Genomic DNA, 17103 nt, shown 5'->3' with positions numbered 1-17103 from the left:
ACATGAATATGTTACTTTTGACATATTGCACCGCATGAATGTTTTAGCGGATGAGGTTCCTGGATATTATAAACTCTATGAGTCAGTGCCACTCCTCTTCAACTGTGCAATTTGCATTTGATGATAAAAACCACAAACCACAAGACTGGTTGTCCTTTGGAAATGCTTGCAGACCACATTCTGACTTAAAGCAGCATTTAGTTCCTAATTATACCCTGCTCTGGTCGTAAGCCTGAAGAACAGCACTTTTGTCCTTGATGGAAACATTGTGTGTGTGCTCTGAGAGGCAGCATGCATCTCATGGAGGGGATAGCTGCGATTGTGTTGTTCTCTCAAATTAAAAAGGACCATTCTTGTGTTATATAAGTGATTTAATACACATAATATGAGTTCCTCCAATACAGCAATGCAAATGCAGCAATTTAATTTTCATCAAAAGCTTAAAAACTATAAATGGTTATGCAACAATCAAATGCACCAGACATTTCACAATATCTTAATGCGTGTCACCAAAGTGTCAACTAATAATACTTGTGGTAGACTGCCAGCGGGACAATGTGTTACAATAGAAGTAAATATAGTAATTTCTTTATGTACAGATTATGAGAATTGTGGGTTAAAAATATATATTTTAAAGTAGATTTATAATCCATAAGAGGTTTTTTTCAGATGTAACAGATCGTGTAGTTTGACCACACACACTGCAGCATTAATGGCATATGATACCCTCACAGTCACAGCTTGGCAACATCTGCAGTAATCCTCTAAATCAGAGCAGCTGAGGATAAAACATGAGATAATGTCAGCATTCAAAAAGCATCATTCATTCACGTTGATTTCATGAGAATCATGAGAAAACACTGACTGAAACAAACATTTTGCAACCTGAGAAACTACATATTCACACATTGCATCTTGCGAAAAAGACTTCTGCCATTCAAAATTGATTCACTGTTTGATTGATTTTCCTGTTACTGTTATTAGTTGTACTAATGAATGAAGTGTCACATTTGTGGGTTACTTAATCTAATTGCATAACTGCAAACTACGTTGACCTGCAGTAGTAATAATAAAAAAAAACAGGTGAGATCACAGAAAGTAGGACACTACAATATTTATTAGCATAGACGGCAGGTACATTCTAATGGACTCATCCATTTTTAAATGAGACTTTCAACAAAAAAAAAAAAACAAGATAAACCTTAAAATGTCTGAAAGCTTTCCAAAGATAATTTCTTTTTACACAAAAGGTTTCATAAATGAATGATGACAGTGAATTGACTGTCAGGTCATGTGGTCTGATTTAATGGTTCAGGTGCAGCAGTCAGTGTGCAAACATTTTGTTTCTGTTCATTTATGTCAGCGTCTTCACTGCTGCCACAAATGTTTCTCTGTTTGAGCCTCTAAAACAAATCTACTTTAAACCTTGTTCCAGCAGTGGAGCACTTGATCCAATTGTCAACATTATAATTAGCTGCCTGCAGGGATTTTTCCAATTCATATTCCACTTTGTTTAACATGAAAAAGGCCAAAGTGTCGTAACAGACTCTCAAACAATTTTACACGTCTAAATGGATGTGAGTGTCAACCACCATCGGGTCATAAACGAGCATTCTCGGCACACAGATCAGTCTGTACTGTTCCCCTCTTCCTTCTGGAGATGGAGTGAACAACAGACACAGTCTCAACAATGACAATAACACGTGCCCCTCATTTTTGTACACAGAAGTGTAAAATAACACTATATTTCCAACATATTATTTAGTGTTGTAAATTATTTTCACAAAGGAGTTAAATGTTAAAAACATTATATTGCACAGGTGTTTCTGTGTTCTTATTCACTTACTGTGATAAATACATGTCATTAATTGGTGCTTTAAAGGAAACATTTCACAAACAACTCTGAAATGATGCCTCCATGTCAACGAAAACCAAAAAGTGTGTTATGGCTGACTTGGGAGACACATACCACTAATTTTGTGTAAACTCCACCAGATGAAGACTAAAGAGTAATCACAACTTGATGAAACTGGGAGTAGTAGCAGCTAAACTCCAAATTAAAAAAGAAGAAGAAGGCAACAAGCAATTAGGGATGCACAATATGACAATGTGGGCTGTGACATAGATTTTGTCATAGTGTTTATAGTGAGGCAGTCGTCCCTTTAATGGCTCAGGTTGAAGTCCTTTTTTGCAGTTTACAGATTTTTCATGTATTTAACTCAGTAAATTAACCAAAACCAATCACCACCAGGTTATTTTACACGTAAAGTATCACTCAATACAATTAACTGACAACAGATCAGCTTTATCACTACCAAAACATTCACTGACTTCAGCTTCTCCATTATGATGATTTGCTGCTTTCTCTGTAAAGACAGTATTGTTTTGGTTTTAGACAGGTGGTCGGACAAAAAATTGAAGATATTCCCTTAGGCTTTAGAAAATAGTGATGGCTTTTTTTTCACAGTTTTGACATTTTTTTCAGTAAACAATTAATTGAGGAAATCAAAAAATAAAGTAACCCTTAGTCGAAGAAGCCCTACAGCTATCAGAAAGCAGTCGTTCTGGTTGATCTTGACTCACACAGCAATGCCTGAAAAGCTCAGCATGTGGTTCTGACCACATAATGGTATAAGTTAAGAAACCAGAAAACTATGTGGACATACTTGTCCATGAGGAAACACACATACACAAGAAAACATACGGACTGGACTAAAACGAACTGGGACAATAGAGAAAGCTTTGAAGCCGAAAACCAATGCTTGTCCTTGTGACCTTACGAACCTGATGAAAATAATTTCCGCAGCAAGTATATTGTGTGCCGCTGACAGTGAGAGCAGGGCACAAGGCAGCAATCAGTGCCGTGGACGCAGTTTAACATTTAAGTGAAGAAGGAGCTGAGTACAAAAAGGTGACACATGTAGAGGGCAACACTCAATGCAATCAACCCCTTTTCCACTGTTAACCAAAGCAGCCTGCTGCCTGCTAAGAACTAGGACAAGGACACTGTTTGTGCAAGACCCTTAATTGTAACTGCTTTCCCAATAAAGCTTCTAAATTGTAGACAAATTAGGCAACGCTTAATCACCCAGGGTGTCTCTCATTGCTTGCTAATATTCCACCCTTTTGATTTGCGTATTGAAGGGGCTGCTGAGAGTTAACCTTGTGCAGAGGGTTACCTTGATTGAGGTGCTTTTTAAAGGAGCCATTCTAGCACAAAAAAGAATTTGAAATCATGATTCAAAGGCAAAGTCATGCCAGAGCTGTCTAATTTAACAGAAGAGCAAGTAAGATGAATTATCTTTTAATTAACGGTACTAACAATCATGAGGTATGTATTTGTTTCAAAATGTAATCAATAATGTTGACGTGTTGCCAAAACAGTTAAATGTTTTCCAATTTATCTTTTGCACAAGGTTATCCTTAACATTTTTACTTTGCCATACATTTTTCAACTGCATAGAAATTAAGAAAACCTGATAGCAATAACATGACTGTGACCTTCTAAATCATATTTAAAATTTGCATATGTTCCGTCTTTCCTTAAAGCACTGCTGTAAGGGTTAACATGAATATCATGTGCCATAATTCCTAGCATGACTTCCAGGAAAAAACGTCCACACAACCCAAGTCCACTTGAAACTCAAGCTATTAAAGAAGATTAAATGAAAATCAGATTGTAGCTTCAGTCAAACCATAACTCAAAACAGAAATTGTTGAGCATTCTACAACGCTTAAACAAGGGCAAAAAGCACACCAGGTGAGTTAAGAGGGTTCTATTACTTTTGACTACCTCTGACCAATATATTTTATTTGCCAGTTTTGCTAATCGCAGACTTGCTGACTCTATAAATAGCTGCTCTCCTACAAATCTGATTCGATAAAGTCACAAAATCACGTACTGAGCCATTAATGGATTAACTGCAGAGATATAGAGAAACATCACATTATAACTGCACTTAAAAGATTTAAAATATGTCCAAGGCACAAATGTTAATCCATTCAGTTGAGGATGAAGATGCTCAGACTGTCTGGTGAGTGAAGAAAATGTGAGCACACATGGACTACACTGTCCTCGGTGTATTCCGGCTGAGAGGCCTGCAGCTGGCCTGTCAGCATGAGCTTTGCACTTCCCACTTACTACAAGGTCACTGGCGCTGAGGTCTTTGAACCACATTTTTATCTGACTGAAAATGACTTGAACTCATGGGTAAAAAGGCAGAGTCTGTAGCTAAAAGCAAACAGTCTGTACGGTTGTGTACAAGTCGATACCATATGTACACTTAGCTCACCGTAAACATGACACAGTTTAAATGAATTTGCTTTGCATGCCAGTCAGTAAAAAGAAGCACGAAAACACAAAACAAAGGAATAAAGTTTAAAAATATCTGTTATTTATACAGTGTATGAAGATGGTTATTTACACTGTTGTCTAAGGAAAAGAAGAGGGTTTAAATCTGGAAAATATATTGTGAAGCAGATCATCAACATTTGTGAAAAGGCCAAGGCCAGCAGGTTTGGTGGTGTGGGGGCCGGAAAAAACTAATTTAGTTTGAACTAAGTATCCTATTATTGGCTAATATTCTAACCTTTTTACAAAATTACCGTCATTTTTATTTGCCTCCCTGGAAAAAAACATGGGAAATCCACAAAGACGACTAGATAGTTAACAAGAAAATGCTGTCAAAATGGCATCAAGGAGGCAGTCAGAGCTCAAAACTGACAGCTCAACTGATGAGTGAGTCCTCTTCCCAACAAAAACTCCACTTCAAAATGTCCGGAATATTAGTATGAAATTCAATACAACAGCTGATCAATAAGTCTAAGTGATACCTCTCGTGTCTGAAAGGCAATCTTAGTGATTGTCCTTCGGTTGTCCAGCCAGTGTGCTGCTGCCAGCTTAAGGGAATGGACCACACTGAGTGCAGGGTGGGTTTGATGGTGAGTCCACGGAGCAGAGATGATGGGGTTGGAGAATAATCTGATTCTGTGCAAATGGGTGAACTTACGAAACATTTTGTTTCGTTGTCGGTGGTTGGAAAGGAATCTGATGATCACTTTCAGTACAAACTGGTCATGTTCCACTGGTGAATGTCATTAGTTGTGCTTATTTTCTGAAGTCATTCATTAATGCTGGCGCATTATTTTAGTAGCAGCAAATGTAGCCTCGAACTGCTAGCCTCAAGCAAAGATGACCACAGAAGTCTGGTAAACTCACGTCTTTCTAACTCCATATGAACATATTTACTTGCCTCAAGTGACATCACTTGTGTCTGCATTTCATATATTTTTTGTGGCCATGACTTATGCTGTAAGAACAGTTTATACAAACAGAATTTGGACATGGAATTATAAAACTTGATTAGGTTTTACTGCACTTTTTCTTTAGCGTAGCCCTTATGATGCAAATTATCCTTGAAAATAATTCAGTAATTCCACATCAAATAAATTTATTCCACACTGGTCTGGTTGTTCCAAAAACTACCATGCCACATTACATCACCAATAAAAATAACTGCAGAAATAAGCCGCAAACTCTAACGAATGTTCCAGCTTGAGTGTCACAAGTTTTGCAACTCAGTACTGAAACACTGCTGTTACCATGCAGTACATGCAAAAGCAAATCTATGGGCTCCATTTCAAATAACGCCTCTTTTTACACGCACCAACACAGACAGTGCAAGCTCTGTGGTTCAGTGTCCTAATTCACAAACATTTTTATGTGTTTGCAAACTTTAAATTTGATTTTAATTAAAAAACAAAAGTTCCCCAGGATAAACCTGCAACAAAATTCACACAGTTCAAATAATTGAACAAATTTCTGCGCTTTTTTTTTTGTTAACTTTTTGGGTGTTTTTTTTGCAAACTAACCTAATTAACCTACTCAGTCACTCGTCCATTGCTTTCTCTCCGCTGAACATATAGGGCCACAGGGTCAGTTGGAGCTTGTCCTAACACACACGTCACCAGTTTACCAGAGGAAGACCCAGTAAACTTTGACCGATGAGCAAAATCCAGTAATGTTGGAAGAAGAACTCATGCAAACAAATTTGCAATAACACTTGGAATTAATCATCAATCTGACCTTCAATACACAATTAACATTACACTTTTAAATGTCAGTCCCAAACATTAATCAATTCCCTCCAGAACTATACAAGTATATTCACATGGAGCAGTTTAACTGTAGATATGCGATAACTTTCTCTGTCTCTCATTGGCTCACATGTTAAATGCCAGGGAGCTCAAGCAGGAAAGTCCAGCAAAACTTTGCACTGTTATCTGAATATAAATTGGCTGAGATTTCCTCTGTCCAGCAGTGCATGGATTTCTTACTTATTACTGGAAAATCTAGAGCTGTGAACCGCGTAGTTACAAACCCATAAGCCCCAGAGTTTTGCAATGAAACTAATAAAGGTCCTTTTAAGAAATACAGCCTCCTCACAGCCATAAATCCCATGCCAGGGCAGTATTCCTACCCAAGGTTTGAGTTGCAACCAAATCACGTAAACAGCTGGATCAGACGTGTGAAATCCTACTCTTCAGTTCTTGATAATTTGGAGAATTGACTCGGAACCGTCTACAAAGTGAATTCTTGTTGAATTTAGGGGAGTAGAATGAGTCTGGGAGCTTCTGTATATTTGAAACTCAATCCCTTCACCAACAGTGTGGGGGGAGGGCTGAGCAGAGCTGTGGGTCAATGGAAAAGGCATCTACACTGCTGAGAATTTTCACATGTCAACTCAACTGAGCTACTCTGGGATTCCAAGCATATTGTCCGCATGTTGCATCACAATATTGATACAGCAGGTAAGTGACAGAAAAGAATCAGAAACTCAACATAGTGCTGGCAATCAATCAGGGTGTTCCTGACTTTTTGAACTGTTACTCAATACTCTGCCATTCCTCTGTCAAGCAATTTCTTAATGCGGTGCTTGAGTGAAGACTCTGTTTACACTGGACATTCTCAGCAGTGAATGAGCAGAGGACCAGAGCCAGACCACCTTATCAAAGACAGACAGAGGAGAGACAGCTTATCACTCTGAAATGTGTCAAATGTTTGACACCTGGCTGTAGCTTTAACTTCTCTGAGATAACCATCACCACATACAGCACGTCTACTGTATTCAGCTGAAACTGCCTGTCTGCGGAAAAAAAGTCATTTTCATTTATGACCTCAATAAGGAAGAGAAACAGTGAGAGGCGAGATGTGCGAATGAAACTATCAGATGTTGTCCACTGAAGCATCTTATGTGTGATTAAATAGCGCCTCCGTTGCCTAAACTCATCAACGTAAACCTGCTACTCATTAGCTTTCCAAGATGCCTCATTCACAGGATCACCGAGCACAAACAAGCGGATCTAAACGCATCATTAAGTCATAGAGATAAAAAAAACAAAAAAAAATTAAAGGCACAAAAAAAGGGAAAAAAGCTGACTTTGTCACTGACTCCAACTCTTTATGAATAAGACGAAGGCAAATCATTAAAGTATCTGTTAGAGGTGTAACTTTTTTAGCGAGGTGTAAAAGTGGCATTGGGTTACACATACTCAAGCATTCTTCAAGTGGAAAACTTAAGAAAGCAGAGGTCACGATAAGTCAAGAAAACAAGTCCTTTCCTGAGTCAAACACAGCCGTGGTATAACCTTACCATGCTGGTGAAACTGAAGACTCTCCCATTAACACACACGTTATGAGTCTGACTCACAGGCCCTCCATAAATGGAGCAATATGTCAGTCAATACAAAGAAAAAAAAAAGATAACCATGGCACAAGACGTATGCATTTCTGAGAGAGGCTTCAACAAATTAGATTATTCTGAAGTTATCTCGGGAATCTTCTCAGCCACTGTAAAGCACTGCAGAGAAATACAGAGCATAATGATATGCGTGTGAAGGGTATTTTCCCACTACAAGTTGCCTCTGTGAGCTCAATCCCATGCTGATCCCAGGAAAATTCAGGCAAACATGTTAACTGACCAGTGACGACAGTGAGTTACTCACGATCTACAGAAACAAGCCATGTACAGCAGCGACAGACTTGCATTTTACACCTCCATGCTGCTTAAATCCACATTACGTGCTGTAAAACTAAATTACAAAACAGAATGTCTCCAATCTGGCATTTGCATGGAGAAATCACATCTTACCAAGGTGGGCATAAATACCATCTGTGCACTGGAATACGCCCTCTCAAATCCTTCAATTTTATATGCTGCTGCTGATTTCCTTTTCCCCACAGTCCATCAAGCACAATTACATGATACTCTCGAAGCTCAGAGTGTAAACATGTTATTTTTGGTGTGTTTTCAGTGACTCGATGGTGATGACATTTTCACTCGAGAAGTGAGTGCAGTGACTGTGGGCTGTCTGCAATCCCTATCCATAACTATACCTTAAACTCAACTTTAAAAGCTTTCCTGGCCTATGGTCACCCCGTCTAACTGTTAATTCACAGGTCGCCATGTATATTGATTATCCACACCAAGGATGGAACCAAACCAAACCAAACAAAACAAAAGCTTTAAGAAAATAAAAAGAAAAAGAAAAAGAAACTCACAGATAATTTCAAACACGCACAGCGGCCTCCAAGACATATTGAAATGACTGTGAGAGTTTTAATGAAGGTTGTGATTCAAAGTGGTAATGATCCAATCATAAAATCTTCATTCATACAGTCATTAAATTGCCAGTACCTGAGACAAGGTGTTGTAGTGTTTTACACAATAAAAAACATAAAAGATCAGCATGTAGGAGTGAAATCATACAATCACTTTATCCACTTCAAAAGTGTAATCATGTAAACTCAATGTTTGTACTAACACCAACAAGATTAGATTGTGTGCATTTGGAACTGCAAGACATTGAAATTTGGCAGATTATTTAGGTGACTGACTTTGGGCAGTTACTTAATTAATTTAATGTATCTATTACATCATTTTCTAGCTCTTGCTCTTATGAAATATGATAGCCACAGACCAGTGCTGCACAACCTGATGACTCTACTGTGAAAGACCCTTCATCGTGTGCTACTCCTGCAGCAGATGAATTCAGTCCAGTGAGTTCAGTTATTATTATAATTTCAAATCACAGTTGCATACTTATTGGTATTTATTACCATGAATGTATTATATTTTTAAGCAACAAACACATTGAGTCTATAGTATGTGCACACAAGTCTCTCTGTGGCTGCAGGTACAGAAATTAAACCACTCGCCACACATTCAGCCACTACAGCATGTCACGATGGAGACACTTCTACCTCTACATCATGTACAGCGAGAGCAACAGCCTGCAACGAGCCCACTCAGGCGACACTTATGACCCTGCTGATTGGGCAGCCCTGTCAGATAAGCTGAGAAAAGAATTTGTTAGCCGAGGTCCTTTTAAGTTATAAGAAGAAGTTGGAAGAAGTTACCACCACCACAGTTTTCACAGGAAACTATTAAACGGGGAAAATATTTTCTTTGGCGCAATACACATTGAGTGCTGGTTGTTTTTTTTTACAATCACTTTTGTTTTTGTACCCATGATAGCATATTTTTAGATTAGATTAAATCTGTCGTCTTTTTCCTTTCATTGTTTGTGTGCAATATTAGTAAATGCAGCGTAGGACACACACATTATTTATAATACATAATAGATTTTCAAAGCTCAAAGTCATTTGCACTTGGTTAGTTTTTTGTCTATAACAGTATCCTTATTTAAGAAATGTAATGTTACATTTTAAGATAATAAAAGATGACATGTGTTCTACAGGAAGGTGTTTTAGTATAATTTTTAATGTGTTAAGAATGAGTAAGAGTATGGTAAGAAGTGTACTTGGGAGGCATGTGTAGGGAGTTGTTTGGGGGTGTGGGGTGTGTGTGGTGGGGGTGGGGCCTGAACAGATTTTGCCTATGGCTCTAAATATGCCAAGGCTGGATAAACAGAGTATTTAGTTGTCTATAATATTGGAACAAACATGACTTGGTGAGATGTATGAAACTGAAGTAGAGAAGAAGGCTGAGGAAAAGAGAGCATTAGCAAACTGGTTGAGCTTTAGGTTCTTTTTTCAGAAAAAAAAGTGAGACAAGGTGACCGATATTTGGTGATTATTACTGCACAAATGAAAACAGGATGAAACTTGGAGAGAAACCATAAATGAATCATCAGTGAGGACTAATAAAACTGTCTCTTCCTTTTAAACAGCAACAGCAAAAAGATAACACATTTGGTTATCCTGTAAGAGCTGTACCACAATGTGAAACAATGGTTTGATGACACAAAGCGCCTGGTGCTTTCATGATTAAACCTCCTCTAGCAGCCCCAGAGTTTATTCAACTTATTTAATTCAACTTTTTTCCACCCTTTAGTTAGCACAGTGAAAACTATGAGGAATTTTGAAGTCGTAATTGGAAATGAAGCACACAATAATCACTATAAAATTCTCCACGCAACCAGACGTTATTATCCTCACTAACAGGGCCCTGCAACATGGAAAGACAAGGTCAAAGGGAGTATCCTGATGGATGAAAACCATTAACTAGGAGCCGAATTAACGCTATAACGAAAAACGCTTTGTCTTTTAGTGTCGATGTCAGATTAGCATTAAAATATATCACAATTATCTGCCTGTTTTATGGCTATGCAGTATCCAGTATATATCCAGATATCTTTTGTTTTTTTTTCACTTGCTATCAACTGGACAAATATACAGCCTTCCCAAAGAGTGGCACTAATGGCTTGAAAGTGCATTTATCCTAGTAATGCTCTTACAAACAATGCAGTTGGGGAGCCCACGTGCTAGATTATCAATGGGTCTGTTTGTTTGTTTGTTTGTTTTTCCGGTGTGGATTCTGGTGGGTTCACAAAGGCTTGGCCCTAAGGTTTTCGCCAATGCGAGAGCTCACATTTGCTCAAGCCAAGCAACGATTAGCAATCCCCAGATCCTCAGCTGCTAAAGTTGAACCAGATAAAGTAGGAAAACAAACTGTGTTAAGGCTGGGGGGGGGGATCCTCACAGTTGCTTTATTGTTTTTGAGAGTAGCAGGCTGGTAAATCAACAGGCAAGTTACCAACAGGTGACCAATGTCAACACTGTAAAAGCCTTTGTGAGGCCAACAAACGGCAGTGGAGCACCAGTAATGGATTGCTTTTCGGTAAGAAAATCAGTTCATGGTGTGGGGAAAAAAACACAAGACTTTGTATCATGTTTTGGAAAGCAGCCAGAAAAAAGAGGCAAATCTTGACACCAAAAACTGCACTTTGCTTCTTAATCATTGCTGACACACCTCCCACTGCTCCCATTGCTTCTCTTCTCCCACTCATGGGAGCAGTAAAGGTCACAGTATAAGGCCTGGTCATGCATCACACACACACAAGCATCAAAAAAGCAAGCCCTTTATTATACAATATTACTTAGAATCCAGTGAACATCGCACTGATGATACCTGTGTAAGCATATCTGGCATTGGGTCTTTAATGAAAGGAATAAGAAAGGACAACCAGCTGACAGACATGCACTGAGATGAGTAAATTGGTCGTGACAGGGCTTCGTTGTCCCTATTTGTCTTAATGGGGTCTGATAAGAGAAGGAATCAAGATCAAGGCGCAGTCCAACCCCTTTGAATTCCCAGAGTAAATATGGCATGAAAAACTGGTTAAATGTGTTATCTGTGTCACTGGGCTGGATTGAAGCAGATTTCAGACTGATTTCCTTCTAATAGAGACTAGAGCCATGAAGCACTGAAGCCAGTGTAGGACGACTTTTACTTTCATCGCACCTGTAATTTTCGTGAAGGGGTGTCATTTGTTTTTCAAATGGAAATGCATCTGTGCTGCTCAGTTAATTAGAAAACCACTCCACCGTTGTTGCACGTAAAGGACAATAAGACATTGCTGTGGCGTGCAATTACTGACATATTACAATATTTATTGCAGCAGTTCTGAACTAAAATATTCAAAATGAAAGCACAGAAGATTCATTTATGTCAAATGATCTTTAGTGTTGTGTGGAAACACAACCTGACAAAGTTATGTTTTCACAAAGATATTCTGTCCTGTAAGATGTATTCAATTATTATATATTATAGATAAAATATGTTTATAGAGAGAGACAAGAATGAGTAATATTTAATAAACTTGAAATCACTCAGCAGGGCCAATTGCATCACGACTTATTAGGAAAATAACAGTAACTCTTTGCATGAAGCTACAGAGCAAGTATAATTAAAGTAGGAAATCAAACCGACTCAAGTCAGTTTTGCCCAAATTAGTCAGCAAAAAGCAAACTTGTGGAATATATTTAAGGAGATGCTTAGTTTCATACTCCTCGTGGCACACACCCAGACAAACTGGATAAAAAATGATCACATCACACTGGAGATCAGTTAATAGGACATTCAAAAAAGATTTTCAATATTAAAGCCCATTTCACGAATGCACCAGCAGTTCACATGAATTAGTGAGAAGTAATCTGCTGCCCCTAATTACCAGAGACAGATTGGAATGAGATTATCCTGCAGTCTAATCTGTGTTATGAAGTTCCATTTAGGGTAATTTGCCAGAGAAGGCCGGAGATAGCTACTCTGAGAGGTTATTCTGAAGGAGATTCTGTCTGTTCAGTCTGTATTTTTCAGAATTATGAAGATTTTCAAATGATGAACAAAGAAGGAGGGTGTGATTTATTATAAAAAGTTATATTTTTACGCATTTTTGGCATGATTTTCTCCTGCAAGCATTTTGATGAAACTGCAGACTTCAGTCGTGATGTGGTTTCATATTCATTAATCATGTCTATAAACACCAAAGGAGTGGTTCTTCACAGAGAAATATTACCATAAATCTTTCATCTGTGAGTATTTTAACAGTTCTCTATCAGTCATTACAATTTAGTTATACTTTGGCAAAAAAAAAAAAAAATGTGTGAAACTGACTGTGACAAGTAATCAGGAACAAGAGCACTGTTGATTTAATCGAGAAATTTTTGTCACACCACAGAACCAAACCAAAAAAAATTAAAAAAATTCTCACTCTAAAGACACCAGGTTTTCCACATCAAACTAGCCAGAACTGCCTTGCGCACTACAAAACATGACAGCCTTCACAGTCGTATTTTGTCCAGAGCTGACATAATCCTCGACCATGACAGCCAGATACAGACACAGCTCCAGTCCTTCTCTAGTGAGGATCCAGACACATGCAAGTCATCACAGAGGAAAACACAGTCATGAGGTAGAAATTAAACGCTCACTGAGGTTACTGAAAGCAGAGCTTCCGCATAATAAATGTAATAACTGGGTAAGTGAGGCAGCCAGTCACACCGAACAAAGGATCTGTGAGGTCGTGCTTTGTCTGTGAGCTGTCACTGCAGCACGCCTGCTGAGGTGTAAAACACAATGGACATATTGCTTGTCTGTTCTTCTATCAGCCAATTTCCTTCAGGTAAAAATGCTGGCCAACGCGTATGGACCCAACCAGCTCCCAGTGTTGTGCTGTGAACACAACATTTCTACTTATGATAGCAGGATGTTATCATTTAGAAGGTAAGTGTGTGGAAAGCGGCTGGTTTTACAGCTATATGTCTCAATTTAAAAAACGTTTTGCATTCTTCCTTTAAACAGAGACACAGACTTTCCACTCTCAACTTTGGCTTTCGATGAAATCTACGGACTGTTTGGTCACAGTTTGGAAACAAATTATCTTTTTGTGCAGAGGAAGACTAAGCAAACACCAAACTTAAAACGGGTAAACATCTGCCACAGACAGAGCCTTTTCACGACTGAATGTTGAATCAGCTATAAATACGCAGCTCTGTTATAATTGTTTTCCTCTGCCATCTAAACCAATGAGCCTAGAGGTCCACTGCGGTACAGTGATGGACCACATCACTGGGAAAATGCAGTGTACCTCAGAGCCTGGGCGAACTGCCTGTTGAATGCACAACAGCCTCAGCCAAAACACACAGAACCAACTTGGTGCGCTGTTCTGCTTGCACAGTATGTGTGTGTGTGTGTGTGTGTGTGTGTGTGTTTGCGTGTGTGCAGCAGACCTTCTGGATACAGCTATGGCAATATTCGAGAGCGCAATAATAGACCACAATGTCGGGCAAAAAGTAAATCATTACAGCTGTGAAAGGATAAGGGAGAGAGAATAAATTGTTCAGGTGCTGCTGGAGTTATGAATGAAATATTTACTCCCACTCTCTCCGGAAGATTTGCTTCAGTTCAGGCAGGTGAGAGCCTTGCAAAGCTACGAAACATTCTGGCTATTACAGGAACTGGGTTACGACCGATTAATCGGATTTATTGGCACAAACAGGAGGTTTTACACTATTTTTCAGTATCAGCCAGTTGCTCCACCAGTCAACTTCTACAGTGGAATAACTACATTTGAAGCTATATAACATGCTTACTTACTTTGTTCAATCAATTCCATATTTATTTATTAATCACTTTGACATGGATCTTCAGTTCAGCACTTATCTAATTTCTAATGAAGTTGCTCATTTCCAGCAGGGTTGAATTTTATTTTTCATGAAGGTGGGGAGCGTTGTCAGCCGATCAAATCAGCTATTTCGGCTTTTTCCTGCTACAAACCCTGTTATTATATCGACCTCTGAAAATCCACTATTGATCAGTCTCTAACTGTAACTGCTGGATGCATTTTATGGAACAAGAGCAAAATTACTTATCGCAGCAGATTGTTTTTAATGAGCCCTGCCGACCTCTTCAGTACGGCTGAAGCTGTCAATATGTGTGCCAGTGCAAAACCGTGCCTCCCATGATTTGAGCTCACGTGCAAACTATTTGTAATTCTGCCTGTATTCATTGCCATAACAGCAATTCCAGTAGAAGTGTGTGACACGCAGCACAGAGGCAATTACAGGCGAGGAGGTGACGTGAATACAAAGTGTTTGACATCGACCCTGGTCTTCTTTCTTCTGGGCTTTTATTCTTCTTTTCTTTTCTTGCCCACATGCTATATCTGTCTAGAGCTTGCCTGAGATCAGACTCAAGTGTCAACCCGTTAGACTTCTTTTCTACCTTCAGTCCACTCGGTGGATTGCACAGATTTCAAGGTCTGGGCTCAGGCAAGCAATGATCGGATATTGGAGCAATCACAGGCTGAGAGCAAGCTTTGCAGGTATGATCAAGATGCATGATTTGTCTGACTGAACTCTCAGGAGGTATTAGCATTTCCCCCAACATGTCCTGATGCAAGACATTTACGTATGAGCAGCTGCAACAGTAGCTCCTCATCCGCCTGCTCTCTGACATGCAGTCAGTGATTTGCACACAGGAGGCACCTCTTCCAGTTCACAAGTGCAAATACAAAATCTCATTTGGCTTATTACACAGGAAACGTGCTTGCATATATAAATATATAAAACGACTTACCAGGCATAAACTGCTGAGTAGTGAGATGAGAAGAAAGTCCAGATTGTGGAGCAGCAGAGAGGATCCCATCCCTGACCTGAGGCAACTCTACCTCCAAGAGTCCTTGCGAGGCTCGAACAGACGCAAACGAGGATGCTCGGATGAAATTATTTAAGCTACTTAACTCTCTTCAAAGTGAAGCGAGTTGTGATTTTTTTACTCCATCTGGCCTCTCGATGCTTATGGCGGCTTGTGAAATCATAACTCAGTAATCGCCTCGCTCAGCCCTCGATTTAATTTCCTATAATCTACTATATGCCCCAGCTCAGCCCACTCTCTTTATTTCTCAGCATCTGTCTTTTTTCCTCCTCTAAAATTACATCCACATGTCAGAACTATTTATGTCGCTCTCGCTCTGCGGTGGGAAGTTCAAATGATTCTTTGTAGGGAAGAAACCAACGCTGTATTTTTAGGTCTTTTAAATTTCCCCTCAGACTAACTTAAACACTTCAGTATGGAGCTGCGCGCCTTCTGGCTTATTCCAGTCTTCACTTCCAAATGTTAGCTCAGTGTTGGACAAAAATAAGCCCGAAATGTATCACTCCATCACCAGTCGCTGTTGAATTTCACAATTTGATTCCCTCTGACTCATGTCACCATCCACGCAGACGTCTACTATCGTGCGGGCGGCAGTGAAGCAGCAGGGTTTCAGACAAGGCTTGCTTCTAGCAGTGAACAATAAAAACAACCTTGTGACAGGGTGTGAAATTAAACTTTTCATAGATCTGTTCACTTGATATGCGTGAATCAACTCAATCGCCGCTCTGTTGCACTTCCCTTTACTTCATTACGCTTCGCTTTTACGCGTTGTGAAAACACAACCTGGAAATGTGGTGTTTGTCATTTCCAGAAATCGCGGTCAACCCCATCAAAATCTAGCGTGGCAGCTCTACAGCAACCGAATGTATGAAACTCCCCAAAAACGGGCTCTGTTTGCCAGTGGTGATGTAAAAAAGCCCAGAGGAAGAGAAAGTCGCCAACTTGACTTCAAGAATCTCTACTTACTATGAAGAGAAAGCCCAACTTCACCCTGACGGACAGATAAATCGCAAACGCCTGAGTGCTGCTGCGCAGAGTAAATGCAAAAGTTGAAGTTTCTCGTGTTGGGAAGCGTCTCCAGATGTGGCAAGCGGCAGGTCGTGTTCAGTAGTGAGTATGTGGATGGAAAAGGGGGGGCGGCGGAAAGGAGGCAGGTAGGGTGGAGCGTAAAAGCCTCTCATTGGTGCGCAATCTCTTACGTTGGAATAAACCACGACTCCGAAATGACATATTTTCTCACCCCTCAAACAAACTCTACATTGAACAGATCGCAGGGCCTTTGCCAAACCACTTTTTCCCCCTGCAGTCTCTCAAAAGTTGCATCTAGTAGGATTAGATTACCGAAACATAATGCAGAAGATGTCCGTTTTTATCTCAGGCACCGTCTGCTGCTTTTAACATTAAGAGCTTCTGGTTAACAGTTTTCTCTAACTTGTCTTTGAAAAAGAAACGCTGGCTGATTTTTTTTTCCCCTGCAGCGTTTAATGGATGAAAAGTCTCAAAGCAGAAAAAAAAAAACACGCTCCATGCTTTTTTCACCCAAATATACTGAACTGTTTAGTTAAATTCATGTGGCTTGTTGACACTGACCATTCATCAGCATACATACAGACATGTATGGTCATTCACAGACAAAGAAATGTGT

At 39.4% G+C, this 17103-nt stretch overlaps 1 protein-coding gene across 1 annotated transcript in view; it reads right to left on the bottom strand.

Moving 5' to 3' along the window:
- The window catches only part of pth1r (parathyroid hormone 1 receptor), a 48024-nt gene extending 31417 nt beyond the window's left edge, over positions 1-16607 (bottom strand). The window contains exon 1 of the mRNA XM_046408112.1: positions 15381-16607. Coding sequence (XP_046264068.1) covers positions 15381-15449 — 69 coding nt within the window. The 5' untranslated portion in view covers positions 15450-16607. The remainder of the gene's footprint in view (positions 1-15380) is intronic.
- Positions 16608-17103: the final 496 nt, after the last annotated feature.

Source organism: Scatophagus argus, chromosome 13, assembly GCF_020382885.2.
Source record: "Scatophagus argus isolate fScaArg1 chromosome 13, fScaArg1.pri, whole genome shotgun sequence".
Lineage (NCBI taxonomy): Eukaryota > Metazoa > Chordata > Actinopteri > Scatophagidae > Scatophagus > Scatophagus argus.
The sequence above is the reverse complement of the archived record's forward strand: the minus strand, read 5'-3'. Positions and strand labels throughout refer to the sequence as shown.